Raw genomic sequence first — 15,682 nt, 5'->3', positions numbered from 1 at the left:
CTGGAGCGCCACTTTGCTCTCGAACCACGCGTGGTTGCCCTCCCCTACCTCCCCCTCTTTTTTTTTTTTACTATTACGCATGCGCAGCTAGACCCCAGTGCTTGCCAGATGTTGCTTAGTAGGATGACAAGCCCCCACCGACCCTTCTCAAAAGTTAGACTACACACAGATATATTTACTCGCACATATATATTTACTCATGATTGTCTAAATCAAAATCAATAGTACATTAGGAACAGTATTTACGCAGATATTAATCCTCAGTATCGACATGTCATTTATTTGTCGTGCTGTACTATGACTGCCGCCATATATGCCAAACCCTCGGTTTACTTTTTTTTAATGTTTGATTTGCAAACCTCCCTGTTTTGAAATGCACATGGTGGTCCCAACATTAGGTACATTTCCACAGTGACATCACTCACAACGAAATAATTAAAATAAATAAGACATTTTATTTCTAAACACCTTTCAAAACTGTCAATGATACTTTACAATCATGGGATAAGAACATTTTTTGTCTGCTGGTGAGCAGCGGCAGCCATTCGCGCCAGCGTTCACTCAACCTGAAAGTAACACAAACTCACGGCACTAATGTGTGTATACAGACAGACAATACAATACGATACAATACAGTACAATACAATACATCCTAATTTATGTTGCGCTTACACAACAGCTGCAGCTGTGACAAAGCGCTTCTCATGATAGTCAACACAAAGCAAAATAATAAACACAACCGGAACATAAAAAAATGGACGGTTGTGCAATAATAACGACTTAACGAAAGTGCTTTTATTGTGTAAACCAATTTCAAACAGGTCACTTAAGAATCTTTTATTTCACGGTTTCACACTTACACTGTAAAACCTACCCCCCCCCCCCTCAAAAAAGTGCAATTTGTGATTTGCTAGTACTTTGATATTTCAACGATACGAGCATAATAAAACATCACAAATACATGTAAATAATGAACCAGGTTAAATAATAATAAATAACCTAGGTGGCTATCTATTTGCTATCTATTAGCTAGCTAGCTGGCTATCTAACTAGCTATCTACTGTATTAGCTAGCTAGCTATCTGTCTGGCTATCTATTAGCTAGTTGGCTATCTAGCTGGCTATCTTTCTAGCTATCTATCTGGCTATCTATTAGCTGGCTAACTAGCTTTCTATCTATTTGAGTTATTCTGGGTTAAATGTGGCTGCCGCTGCTCACCCGCAGAAAAACTTATCCTGTGACTGTAAACTTGAGAGTTTTGAAAGGCGCTTATAAATGAAACATTATTATTATTATTATTGTTATTATTATTATTTCGTTAGCTCTTTTTGTGGAAATGAAAGATAATGTCAAAACAAATAGATACAATCAGACCTAAAATGAGCTCGCGTGTCAATCATGGATGACCGAGGCAGGTTGATACATATAGAGGCCTTTTTGTTTGGCTGCTTGTAAGTCGATCCCGTTAATGAGCCGGTCGGCCGGCCGGTCCATGGCCTTGCACAACAGCCTGCTGGTGGAGACTTGCGGTGTAACTTTACAGTTGCTCTGCTTCATCTTACCACTGACTTCAGCCTGATTGTTTTACAACATTATAGCCCCCCTACCTGCATGCAGTCAATTAGTCTGCCCGTGATGATGGGTTCGCAAGGGGAGTGTTTACCTTGCCCATTGTAAATGGGACAAACTGCAAAATAGGAAATCGCAACATAACATCTGCTCGAAAATCTGTCAATTTCAAATCTTGTCAAAAGATTTCGGCGGTATAGTCAAGGTCAAAGAGGTGTAGATTTGTGTGTTCCGTGTGGGAATGGCGGTTGTTTGGTGCAGCTGATGCGAGTGTGATATTGGCGCTACACATCAGAGCACATGGCCTCATACTCACACTGTCGCTGATACTGCAGCAGACGCACACACACACACACACACACACACACACACACACACACACACACACACACACACACACACACACACGCACATAGCAGCCGTCCTCATCTGTGTACAAAACAAGGTTGCCTATTTTCTTTTTATCTGGATATCATTAGAAGAGGTTGGATTTGTTGCTCAAAAGTTGCTGAATGACATTGCCATTGCATTTCTCAAACTAATCCACCAAGTCAGGAAAAAAAGGTTTGATCATAAATCAATAATAAATATTCCTTGTACTGTATATGATGGTTGTCCATGGTAAGCGATACAGTAAAGTCTCTCTACTATATATATATATATATATATATATATATATATATATATATATATATATATATATATATATATATATATATATATAGTATATATAGTATATATATATACAGTAAAGTCTCGTTATATCGATATTCTCGGGAGTCCGAAAAAATATCGATATAACTGGGACTATCGATATATCCGACCCTGCGCGCATGTAATTTTCTCCTTGCGTTCATAGAAATAGTATCGTAATAAGCGGTACTATCGATATAACCGATATCGATATAACGAGACTTTACTGTGTATATATATATATATATATATATATATATATATATATATATATATATATATATATATATATATATGACAAAAAAATGTCGGTGGCCATTTTCTTTTTTGGAGAATGGCTTCACTCTCTCTCTGTCTGTTGACCCCCCCCTCACTGCTGCGTTCTTGACCAATCACGTGGCTTTAAACGACGACTAGGGGCGGGGAATAGAGGACCAAAACAAGCCGGCTGCCATTTTCTTGTTAGGAGAACGGGCTCATTCGCGAACGACACATCACTCATTGTGGCAGCTCCGTGTGTATCCCGAAAAATAGTTCGTATGCCAAGGTAAAATTTTCATAAATTTAACGTTCGTAAACCGAAAAGTTCGTAAGCCAAGGGGTTCGTAAACCGAAGTATAACTGCATATGGAAAAAGTATGCCTCTTATACTCTGATGCGCCTTATACACCGGAACCTATTATAATCTGTTTTTACCATTAGAATTGATGGAAATTGAAATCAATCTGTTCCCCACAATAGATGCCACCCGAAAAAAATAAGTTTTATTATGTTTTTTTCCACTTTTTAAATCAATTAGCACCGACTCGACTGTTTTATACATGATAAAATCAAACACAATGTTAAAAAAAGTTCAGTGAAGTTCAAATTTCAAGTCGCCCGATTCAAGTTACCAAAGTGATTTTTCATCAACATACGGATGGATTTACGACCCAAAAGCCTGGACTGGCAAACTGATTCTGCTTCGTCTGATGCTTTGTTGGGTCCGTTTGTCCTGCATCTCGGTGCAAACCACAAATCGCTATCTCATCCCCTCACAGGTTCCTTTGACTCCTGTAGCCTAACCGCAGGGTAACAACCCCCCTGCCTTCCTCCCCGAGGGCAGCCTCGTAAACCATCTCTACATGACCGCTCCATTTTGATTTGAGTCAAAACAGATATAGTCGAAATAAAATACATCAAAACTCGCCACCGGAAGCAAAGCGAGCAAGCGAAATACTCCAAAACGAAGCCAATCGACTTTTGAAAATAAACGAATGCAATTTCCCCTGCCGCCATTTTGAATCGACGTCACCTTGAAGGCAGCTTGAGCGCAACTCGCAGATCGGAGCAAAGTGTGAACATGATTTGTTGAATGCCGACATACCGCAAGACACTTGTTCTTCTTTCACACAAAAGCTGGTCTGACACCTTATTTATGTTTTTTTTTTTCTCACACCAAATCGTTCCAAGTGTCATCACTTGACTTTTTGTTACTGATTTCATGGAATTGGGTCTTGGATAGTTATAGGGGGGTAACAAAATACCAATGACATAGCCTTCTCTGCTGGCCTAAAAATATCAGAATCATGGACTAATATTAACTCAGTCACTGCCATTCACGAATTTATTCGGGAATTGAAAATGTGACGGAGAGCGCCATTCTCGCATTTGTTCGGGTTTTGTTTTTTTCTTGTTTGGGTGCCGATAAAGACGTGCAAAAATGTGTCCACACCAGTGCCTGGGCTTTTGTCATTCTCACTTGAATTCCAGAACCCACAGAATATTGAGATTTAGGACTACATAAACATTCAATACAGTGTTAGAAACCTTAGACTCTCTTCTTTAATCAGAAACAAAGAGTTATTTACTAATTTCTATGGTTCTGGAGTTATATGAGCTTGAAATGAGCGTGGCTGTCCAAAATACAATGCAATCCATAAATATTGGTTTATATAGTGCTTCAACAACAGCTAAAGCTGGAACAAAGCGCAAACACGGAAAACAGGGAAATGCTTCCCCCTTGTGGAAAATAAAAAACATTGCCAGAGGCCATGACCACCGCTTTATCGGCACCAAAGCATGAAAAAAAAAACCCGAACAAATTCGGGAATGGCGCTCCACCTCATATTTTCAATTACCAAATAAATTCATGAATGGCAGTGAATGAGTTAAGAAAGGTCAGCCAGTTCTTTCCTAGCTAATGGTTACCTCTCGTGGACTTGTAGCAAATCACATGACACTTTTGTAAGACTGGGTTTTTTTTTTTTTTTTTATTTTTTATTTTTTATTTTTTATTTTTTATTTTTTATTTTTTATTTTTACTATTGAAGGCCTCGCGATGAAATCTGCGGCTCGCCATTGCAAAATAAAAAGGCTTCACCCCACCCGAAAGCATTAAAAGACAGACACACAGATTCACTATAGGGAGTAATATGAGTTGTTCTTTGCGGAGGTTAAAGAATAAATAACTGTGAGTATAATTTATAAAGCAAAAAAATAATCATGCTCTTGGATTCTATAACATAGCGATGTTGAAACTCCGGTCCTTCCCTTAAAAGTGCGAAAACCGGAAGAAACACTCCACACCAAACTGCATGCTGGGATTTATGATTGAAACGGTCCACAAATCAGCTCCACTCATCCATCACTACTGTGATCAACCGGTCCCCCCTTGTTTGCAAACAGCCCGTTTCTGGTTGTAAATCTACCCCCGTTTCGGACTTCATCCAAGGAACGTTGGAGTGTGGATATGAGGAAAGCTGCGCCCGACTTCCTGGTCATTGTGTGTCTCTGTGCGTGTCTTTTTGGAGAGGGTTGCGGCGCCGTTTGGAAGGTCATAGTTCATGCCTGTGGCTTGTTCATATGTTTGTACAGGTGTTTGTTTTCTGTATTTGATGTGTAAGAAAAGCTTTCAGGGCAGGATCTTTGTTCCGCTAACTGATATTGTTGCCATAGATGATCTCGTAGTCTTTTACTGACATTTTTTTTGGAACCAGGTCAATGTTTTTTTTTCTTTTACAAACAAAGTTTAGCCTTGGTATCACGAGAATTAGTAACCTCTCTCAAATAACAAACCACAGGACAAAATCAGTATATATGTTTTATTTAATTTATTTCACAATCACCCAAAAAGTTAACACAATTTTTTGAAACTCCTCAAACAAAACCGAAAACAATATTTGCCATTTTATGATCACATTAACTCATTCGCTGCCAGACCTGTGCAAAAATGTGTCCACTGCAGTGCTAGTGTTTTTGTCATTGTCACTCCAAATGCAGGACCCACAGAATATTGAGTTTCAGGAATACATAAACATTCAATACGGCGTTAGCTTCTGGATGAAATGTATTATTATTAGTGACCTTAGACTCTCTTATTTCATCAGAAAAAAAGAGTTAATTCCTAAATTATATGGGTTCTGAGATATATGATCTTGAAATGAGGGTGGCTGTCCAAAATTAATTGCAATACATACATATTGGTTTATATAAGGCTTTAACAACAGCTGAAGCTGGAAAAAAAGCGCTAACATGGAAAAAAGAAAATGCTGCCCCCTTGTGGAAAAGAAAAAAAACATTGCCAGAGGCCATGGCCAGCGCTTTATCGGCACCCAAGCATGAAAAAACAAAAGTCGAACACATTCGGGAATGGCGCTCCACGTCATATTTTCAATTCCTGAATAAATTCGGGAATGGTAGTGAATGAGTTAATGTCTGCTCTTATGCTAATTAGCGGGCTACTTTGCGGTTCTAAAATATGCTGTTAAAACAATTATCGGTATAACATACATGTATAAAGTTGGTTTGGCTTACTTAATATAGGAATTGATTTGTTTTTGTTTTTCACGACTGGCATTTTTATTTATTATTCTCAGCATCGCATCCCACCGTTTACCGTATAACTGCTGAAATGGAGGACACGTGGATAACTGGACGTTTGCTTCCCTTCGTTGTGAAATCAGTTCTGCAGAAAGAAAACTTGAACGTCTGTGATGAATGACTTTGAATTTTCTTATCGCTCTACGAAAACGCCGGAGAGTGACACTAAGATATTTTATCTGACCAGAACTGTAAAGCAGAAGATTTTGTTTCTGCTTTTTTTTGTCAACTCACCCTTCATAGTTCTTTGTTTTATTGAGAACACATTTTTGTACAACGCAGAGGTGGAATTACAGTAGCTGTATTGGATTGGATTTGCCTTTATTAGTCTCGCAGTGGAGACATTGACATTTCACAGCAGCAAAGTGATGAAAGGAAGAAGTAGAAAAACAAAATACAGGAGCTGCAGTAAAAGCAGTCCCTCTCGCAGCGCCATTTTGAAGTGAAAAGAACAACAAAATGACAAATGTTACACAAAGCAGAAGAATTAGAAAATATGAAGTTGATCCAATACAGTGTGCGGTCGGGGTGCTTTATTATGAGTGGCTTTTTGCTTTTTATTTATTTTTTTCCCGAGAACTCAGCAACATTAAGCCAGGTGTGATTTGTTTAAATCAGAGGTGCCCAAGTTGAGGTCCGGGGGACAAATCTCGTCCCACCTCATATATACTATAAAAAACATGTTTTTCCATCTTCAAATTCACACGTCTCAAAAATCTGTGATGGGTGTTTGTGTGTCGGATGTCAAATAATAATAATACTGTACATTTCATTTATAAGCGCTTTTCAAAACTCTCAAGGTCACTTCACAGTCACAGGATAAGTTCTTCTGTGGGTGAGCAGCTGCAGCCACATGCGCCAGCGTTCACTCAACCTGGAAGTAACTCCAATAGATAGAAAGTGAGCTAGCTAGCTCATAGCTAACTAATAGCTAGGTAGCTAGATAGCTAGCTAGATAGCTCGGAAGAGGCGGATTCCCGCTGTGAGACATGTGTATTTTCTCTATCGGTTACTCTTGTTCGATTTCAACCACCCGTGCTAAACTTTAGCTCCTCACTTACTCCTCTGGTTTCAAACTGGCAGAATTAATCACAATACGAGTCAGACAGTTAGAAACGTGGACAGAAATTCTAAGCTTTCAATGTTGCCTTTACTGCAGTTGTACAGAAATGCACTGGCTATTTTTGTATTCCTGGTTCCGACACATTTTCGCAAAATGTTATTTCTTGTATCATAATAGCCCAAATTTAGCAGGAATTACTATGAAAATATAATTTATAAATTTATCTTTTAGTTAAATGACCTGTGAAATATTAATCCCCATTAAAAAAAATATTTTATTTTGGTGTACCTGTATATTTGTAAGCCAGAGGTGTCAAACTCATTTTTTCCCGAGGGCCACATTGTCGTTACGGTTTCCTCTTGAGAACCTTTATGAATTTGGGGATGCCATTAGAATGTTTCATCTCCTCCACATATTACACACAGAGAAAACAACAAATTAATGAATAATTTGTTTTCAAATCTGAATGCTAGAATAATGACTGTTATTGTGGTTTACACACAACAATTTGAAATTTTTGTTCGGACTTTAGCAAGCATCATGGCACTTGACATGCTTAATTTGCTTTTGTGGGCCGAATACAATGATGTAGTGGGCCAGAATTGGCTCCCGGGCCTTGACTTTAACATCGTTGTGCTTTAAGCTGTTGCTGTTGTGAGTTTTATTTGTCTTTCTACAAATCGTGTCAGATTCTTTTTTTGGGGGGTATTCATGTTTTCGTCGAATATTATTTTTTCTTTTCTTCAGTGAGAATTAAAACCAAATCAGAACACGAAGAGTAGTACAGTACGTTTGTTGTGCTGCCCTCTGTTGGCTTGTCTTCATGCCTCCAATACTTCAGGGGGCGCTTATGTGCCGATGCGGGTGAAACAACCGGATGAATTCCGCGAAAGAATCCCGAACACTATTACTGTTGTTGAATCGGCGGAGAAAGCGTGAAAAAAAAGTCTAAATGGTGAGTTCACCTTTACGATTTCGAATGTTTTAATTCATTGTTTATTTATACGTGGAGGTTTACCATGGTAAAGGACTGTTTGAACTGTTTTAACGGTCGGATGGCGTCTGATAAACATCGGGCCGTTTCGTTCCAGCGTGGCGAATTTCGTTGCCGACGAACTTCAAACTGGGCGAATAAAATCTTCGCAAAACCATGTCAACAATCCGATGCGTAAATATTATTTGGCGTTTTGGGAAAATCTTCGCAAAACCATGTCAACAATCCGATGCGTAAATATTATTTGGCGTTTTGGGGTTGCCTAATATACATTTGAACGGTTCGTATTTTTTCAGGGTTTCGTGAAAGTGGTGAAGAACAAGGCTTATTTCAAGAGATATCAAGTCAAATTCAGGCGAAGGAGAGGTAAACATTTGTTTAGCGGTCGTGTTGAAAAAAGAGCAGCTAAAGAAAATATTCATAAATTAAAAGGAAAACATTTACACAATATATAAAATAAAAATACATAGAGACTTCTTTAATACGAAATTATAAGATATAATTCAAATGCAAAACAGGTATTGGCACAGGAAAGTATCTGTAGTTGAAGATCGAATAAATAATGGCATGAGTAAAAACAAATTACTGACTAACAGAATTGACCAGCTCAGATTTAATGTAGTGGTTTTTGGCTTCTTGATGGTATTTTTGCCACTGGCTACTGTATATTGTTGTTTCAAGATGTGGCCTAGAGAGCTAATAGAACAATCTAACTCAGCAAATACTTTGATATTAAAAAAAAAACAAATCCACCAAAAAAGAACTCCAAACTAAACTTGTCAATGTGCACATGGCATGTCCACAAATGCACTCCGCCTTTATTTAAATTGTGTCAAAGTATCTATTTTGTGTTCCAGAGGGCAAAACGGACTACTATGCTCGCAAACGACTGGTCGTCCAGGATAAGAACAAGTACAACACACCCAAGTACCGTTTGATCGTCCGCTTGTCCAACAGGGATATCTGCTGCCAGGTCAGTTGCGTGTATATCTGAGTAGGTCTCATGTGCTATTATGACTCCTTTAATTTATTATATTTCCTAACAGATTGCCTATGCGAAGATTGAGGGAGACCACATTGTGTGTGCTGCATACTCCCATGAGCTGCCCAAATATGGCATCACTGTCGGTCTCACTAACTATGCAGCCGCCTACTGCACCGGACTGCTGCTTGCGCGCCGAGTAAGAGCAGAAGTTCCTTAGTCCTGTTTTACCATTCGCACTTATCTTACATTCCTCCTAAAAATCAAATAATATAATGTCGTTTATGACAAGCAAGTTGGAACTCGGTGTGAGAAGATCCTTTCTGAGGGGTGTTTGCTTTGCCTTAGCTGTTGCACAAGTTCGGCATGGATCAGGTGTACGAGGGTCAAGTGGAGGTGACGGGCGGTGAGTTCAACGTGGAGAGTGTGGACGGTCAGCCCGGCGTCTTCACCTGCTACCTGGACGCGGGTCTGGCCCGAACCACTACGGGGAACAAAATTTTCGGTGCGCTCAAAGGAGCGATTGATGGCGGGCTGGCCATTCCTCACAGGTCAGTATTAGACCACTTTCTGATCAGAATCAGAATCATCTTTATTGCCAAGTATGTAGAACATACAAGGAATTTGTTTCCGGTAGAACACGCTGCACTAGTATCGTTGTCAAAAAAAACTGCTAAGTGGCACTATACAGTTCCATTTTGGCTACTGTTGAAGAGTTCAAAGAGTTAATGGCTTGGGGGAATTTTTATCTTGTTTATTTTTTTAGTCAGTAACTTTTGGTCGGTCCAATTTGTGTGAGGCGGTTCTCTGCATCTTGATGATGATCCCAAGCACGCTGAGCAAAACGTAGTTGGTCCTTCGTTTGCGTTGGCTGATGTCTATTGTCCTTTCAAGACGGGGCTGAGAGAAGCAGCAGGACCAGCCCTCGCCTGATTAGATCAATCACGTCTATGTTTTATGAGCTTAAATGGGCAATGGCATACATTTGACCTTTCGAAAATCAAATGTCACACAACACCAACACTCTCCCTGATTTTAAATGGATGGAAAGAAAATTTCATTGCTATATCTAATCTGATAATATTAAATCATTCACTGCCAGACGATGTGCAAAAATGTGTCCACTCCAGTGCAGGGTTTTTGTCATTTTCACTCAAATTGCAGGACCCACAGACTATTAAGTTTTATGACTATGTAAACATTCAATTCAGTGTAAGAAACCTGAGACTCTTCTTTCATCGCTAAAAAAAGTTAATTCCTAAATTATAAGTCTAGAGTTATCTGGGCTTGAAATGGGGGCGGCCAAAATACAATACACACATTTTGATTTATATAGCGCTTTAACAACAGCTGAAGCTGTAACAAAGGGCTAACATGGAAAAAAGGGAAATGCTGCCCCTTGTGGAAAAGAAAATATTGCTAGAGGCCATGGCCAGCGCTTTATTGGGACCTAATCATGAAAAACAAAACCCAAACAAATTCTGGAATGGTGCTTTACATCATATTTTCAATTCCCGAATACATTTGTGAATGGCAGTGAATGAGTTAACATTAGTCCGTAATTCAGATATTTTAGGCCGGCAGAGAAGGCTTTGCAGGCCTTGACGGTCCGCCACTATACCTAACCAAGACCCAATTCCGTGAAATCAGTCACAAACAGTAGTGTTGACACAAAGGGCAAACTCGGATATAAGGCAAATGCTGCCCCCTCATGAGGTCTGACCAGCGCTTGATCGGCACACCCTGCAGGAATAACCAAAACCCAGACAAATTGGGAAATGGCCCTGCACGTCACTTTTAAATTCCCGAATAAATTCGGGAATGGCAGCAAGTGAGTTAAATTGTTCCGCCTGTCATACTCTGTCACTGACATACTTTGTGGTCGCATAAACAAGGAGGCTGTTTGAAATTGACTTATTATTATTATTATTATTATTGTTATTATTATTATTATTATTATTATTAAAACCTGAACCACACATGCTCTCGGCAGCGTGATTCCCCATCACTGATGTCTTTTCATTATGCGTGACATCATCATTGAGCGCGAATGAGCAGTTGATATCCCAGCCTGCCTGTCGTCCGCAGCCTGAAGCGCTTCCCGGGGTACGACGCAGAGAGCAAAGAATTTAACGCCGAAGTGCATCGGAAACACATCCTGGGCATGAACGTGGCCACCTACATGTCCTACCTGATGGAGGAGGACGAGGACGCCTACAAGAGACAGTTTTCACGCTTCATTAAGAACGGCGTCACGCCGGAAACGGTACGACCATGTCACAAGTTTCGCCCTTTTGTCCAAATCACACCCAGTTTGGCTTTTTATGACATAACGGTGGTTCTCTTGCTTCTCTGTGATGATACGAAACGCGCTGAGCAAAACGTAGTTGGTCCTTCGTTTGCAACGTCTGATGTTTACTGTCCTTTCAAGACGGGGCTGAGAGAAGCACGATGCGCCACCGTCGTTATGTCACACACTATTAGTTATAGTACATATAAGTACAATATTATTATCATGACAATAAAGGTGCCGTATTTTCCGGTGTATTAGGCGCACCCCCAATGAATGACTTATTTTAAAAAAAGTTTCCATACATAAGGCGCACTGGATTAATAATACAGTGGGACCTTGGCTTACGATAATACAGTGGGACCTTGGCTTACGAACTTTATTGGTTCCCAGACAGAGTGTCTAAGGCGAAAAGTGTGTATCCCAAAAAATTATTTCCCATAGGAAACCATTAAAATGAGAATAATCCATTCCCAGGTCCCCATAAAACATAATTTTCTACTTTATAATTGTATTTTATAAAGCCTTAAAACTACACAAAATATACCTTATTTTATGTATAATAAATGTGCTATAGTATTATGATTAAAGAAATAAACCGTACTGTACAATAAAGTCATTTTATTTACCTTTGTGATGGTCGTTAATGGCTTGATGGAGTGTCCGGTTTCCTCAGCATTAAACACTTGATGAGGAACATAGGCTTCTTTCACCATCTTGAGGAATGCTCCCTTGTAGGTGCTTTCTCTGTGGTAATTGTATCTCGTTCTTCATCAATGTGTGATCTGTTTAGCTGGGTTGATAGCTTTTTGCATCAAGTGCACAGATGACTTGTGCGGGTTATTTGTGGAGCCTGATTGATGGAATATTTTTACTGTTTTCTATCCATTTTCTCGCTATTCTCACACGTCAAGCTCTGTCATCTCCCTTTTGTGTGTGTGTGTGTTTTCTCAGTCTCTCTCTGTCTGCCTGTCTCTTTAATGTTTAACTCCCCCCTCACCACTGCTGGGTTCTTGACCAATCACGTGGCTTTAACCGAAGACGCCGTTTTGTTTTTTGGAGAACAGCCTCACGCTCTCTCTGTCTGTAACCCCATCCCCCACTGCTGCGTTCTTGACCAATCACGTGGCTTTACCGGGGACGGGGAATAGAGGACAAAAACAGTGGCCACCATTTTCCTGTTAGGAGAACGGGCTCATTCACAAACGACACATCACTCATTGTGGCAGCTCCGTGTGTATCCCGAAAAATAGTTTGTATGCCAAGGTAAATTTATCATAAATGTAACATTCGTAAACCGAAAAGTTCGTGAGCCAAGGGGTTCGTAAACCGAGGTTTCACTGTAATAATACATTTCATTTATAAGCGCCTTTCAAAACTCTCAAGGACACTTTCCAATAAATGGATAAGAACATAAAAGTTTTCTGCGGGTGTGTAGTGGCAGCCATTCGCGCTAATGGTCAGTCTTTTAGGTGCGCCTTATAATACAGAAAATAAGGTACTTCTGCCATCTTTTGAGTATTTTTAAAAACAAGGGCTGATACTCAAGTTGTTATTCAGCTTGTCAACGTAATTGACTTTTATTACAGTAAATTTTGACCGTGATGATCTGTACTTTGACACTACTTTTACTTAAAGGACAACCGACGCCCACGGACAAATTGTGTCCAGAATTTGTAAAATCACTTCAAATGACTTGTACTGAGCTCATTTTACAAAGATTCCACCGCATATAACTATATTTTACGTGATAAGACTCGCGCTGAATATTCAGGAAGTCTTGTTTTCGAGTTGATGACGATTTCTGAAGTGACGTCACGTTAGGAACGCCTGTGACCGACAAAGCGACACACAATGCATGTTGGGTACTTTTTTTCGTCTGAAAACACTGTGTTGATGGTGAAATTAGAAGGAAAACTACATAAATTACGCGATGGTGAATCGTTGTGTCGCACCAAGACTACCAATTGCGGTAACACCATGAAGAAGGTGTTAAGTTGACGCAAATTTCCAGCAGACAAATCAGCCCATTTCCAACGGAGCTTGGGCACCATTGGAGTCCAGACGGCTCGAATTGATACGGAAGGACTTCTTTAATCGATTGCAAACATGTATGCTTTCCTCTTCAGAACTATTTGAATCATATTCATAACTGGATGAGGAACAAGAAAGCATCTTCCCCGAATTTGAACTCTCTGAAGCCATTGTTTTGATTCTGGAGCAAGGCATTTTGCGGAGGCGTATCCTGGTGTGACGTCACGAACAAAGCGGCGGGACTTTTGAATCTCGCCATTTCCAAGTGCATTTTGTTGCAGTTTTGGGACATTGTAAGTCATTTTTATTGGTGTTGCATTTGACTAAAAATATCAGCTTGCGTGTTTTGGGTGTTTTAGATGCTATAAAACGTTTTTCTGATGTCAGTTAGGAAACAAAAAAATGGTGTCGGTTGTCCTTTAAATATGTAGTGTACTATATTTTCCGGTGTATAAGGCACACGGGCGTATAAGGCGCATGTCCAATGAATGGTGTATTTTCAAACTTTTTTACATATATAAGGCACACTGGACTATAAGGCGCACCTTCAATGAATGAAAAAATTCCAAATATTGAAGTTTTCCAAATATAAGGCACATCACATTATAAGTGGCGCCTTATAAAGAAGTTGGGGTTACACACTACTTCTACTAAGGACAATGGAGTCGTGGGTGCTGACTGGTTGTGAGACCCGTTGTGGCTCAATATTACTTTACATATAAGGCGCAACTGCGTATAAGGCGCAGGGTCATCGTTTGTAAAACATCGTTTGGGTGTGCCTTATACACCGGAAAATACAGAATTTTTTCCCCCACTTTTCAGGTAGAGGAAATGTACAAAAAAGGACACGCCGCCATCAGAGTGAACCCCATTTTTGAAAGGAAACCCAAAAAGGAAGTCGTCAACAAGAAGAGGTACGTTATTATTTCCTTTCAAGTTGAAAATTTCGCACCAAATTTAAGCTTGTGACAATCCATCTAATTGTACAATGAGTCCCATTGATATTTGTCATGGCCTGATGAGTTTTCATCCTTGTATCAAATGCTCACGGTGCCACTCTGCTCCTTTCTTGGGCAGATGGAACCGTGCCAAAATGTCCCTGGCGCAAAGGAAGGACCGCGTCGCTCAGAAAAAGGCCAGCTTCTTACGAGCGCAAGAGCGACAGACCGGGGACGGTTAGCCGTCCTTCCGTCCGGCACACATGAAATAAATGTATTTCAAAAGCGATTTCAGCGTTTATCGCTCGTGACTTTGTGCAATATGGATGACACGTTTTCACATTTGGTCGTGTGACAACATGCACGGCTCACCAAATGTTTGGGGTAGCAGGGATGGATCTGGGCCGCTCCCTTGCGCCATTAACGCATTTCGACAGCCACTGGCGCAACTTTGTAACTCCACTGCGTCAGCACTGGCGCAAGTCTATTACGATTAGCGCATATTGCGACATGATCTGCGCCATGTGTGACATACTTCTGTTAAAATAGCGAAAGAAATTAATTTTGTTAAACAGCGATTGAAAATTGTTCGTTTACCTTCAGAAGTTTTAACTTTTCTCGTCTGCCATCTTGCCTTTCTGAGAGAGCCATAATCACCTGGCATTTGTTTCGGTGAGTTTCCAAGTCGCGGTAGAGGATATTTCAGGTTTTTCCGTGATCCATCGGAAACTGCCGAAAGAGATTTACCCATGGTCCATCCAAAATGGCAAATGGATGCAGTATGTAGCGTGAGAACAGGAGTAAAACTCTAAAAGACGTTAAAAAGAGGCAGCAAACAAACACTCGTATGTTAAGAAACAATCGAATAAGTCTGCGGAGGGTAGTGACAATTCGTTGCGGCAAACTGCCGTTCATGATTCGAATTTAGTGGCTCATGGGAATGATGTCAGAGCTGTTGTGGCCCATTGGAAATCTTCAAAGCAAAGAAACTAGTAAATGTTGACTAAGTTGTCTTTTCTGTAATACCGTCAAATATCAAAATAGCACAGGATTGATTGTGTAGTAACTAAAAAGGATTGTGTAGTAACTAAAGAAAATTTAGCGTTTATTTTATGTGTGAATAAATTCTTTGACTTGAATTAAAATTGTTTATATATTAGAAAAATAGAGTTAATCAAATAATTTTTAGCTTCAAATTTTCAAACATTTGGGAGCCTTTTCCTGAGCATCTTCATCTTTATTATGTTCATAGAGTTGC

General features: G+C 39.8%; 1 protein-coding gene across 1 annotated transcript; it reads left to right on the top strand.

The window, feature by feature from the left end:
* Window positions 1-8,039: 8,039 nt before the first annotated feature.
* rpl5a (ribosomal protein L5a) lies at window positions 8,040-14,713 on the top strand. The gene is made up of 8 exons (XM_089008014.1): window positions 8,040-8,141; window positions 8,477-8,546; window positions 9,038-9,153; window positions 9,227-9,361; window positions 9,511-9,713; window positions 11,251-11,428; window positions 14,309-14,400; window positions 14,564-14,713. Exons 1-8 carry the CDS (start codon window positions 8,139-8,141, stop codon window positions 14,664-14,666), a joined length of 900 nt encoding a protein of 299 aa, XP_088864140.1. The 5' UTR covers window positions 8,040-8,138; the 3' UTR covers window positions 14,667-14,713.
* The last annotated feature ends 969 nt before the right edge of the window (window positions 14,714-15,682 follow it).

The sequence above is a fragment of the Hippocampus bargibanti genome, linkage group LG11, assembly GCF_051943395.1.
Source record: "Hippocampus bargibanti isolate YZ-2025 linkage group LG11, ASM5194339v1, whole genome shotgun sequence".
Lineage (NCBI taxonomy): Eukaryota > Metazoa > Chordata > Actinopteri > Syngnathiformes > Syngnathidae > Hippocampus > Hippocampus bargibanti.
The sequence above is the reverse complement of the archived record's forward strand: the minus strand, read 5'-3'. Positions and strand labels throughout refer to the sequence as shown.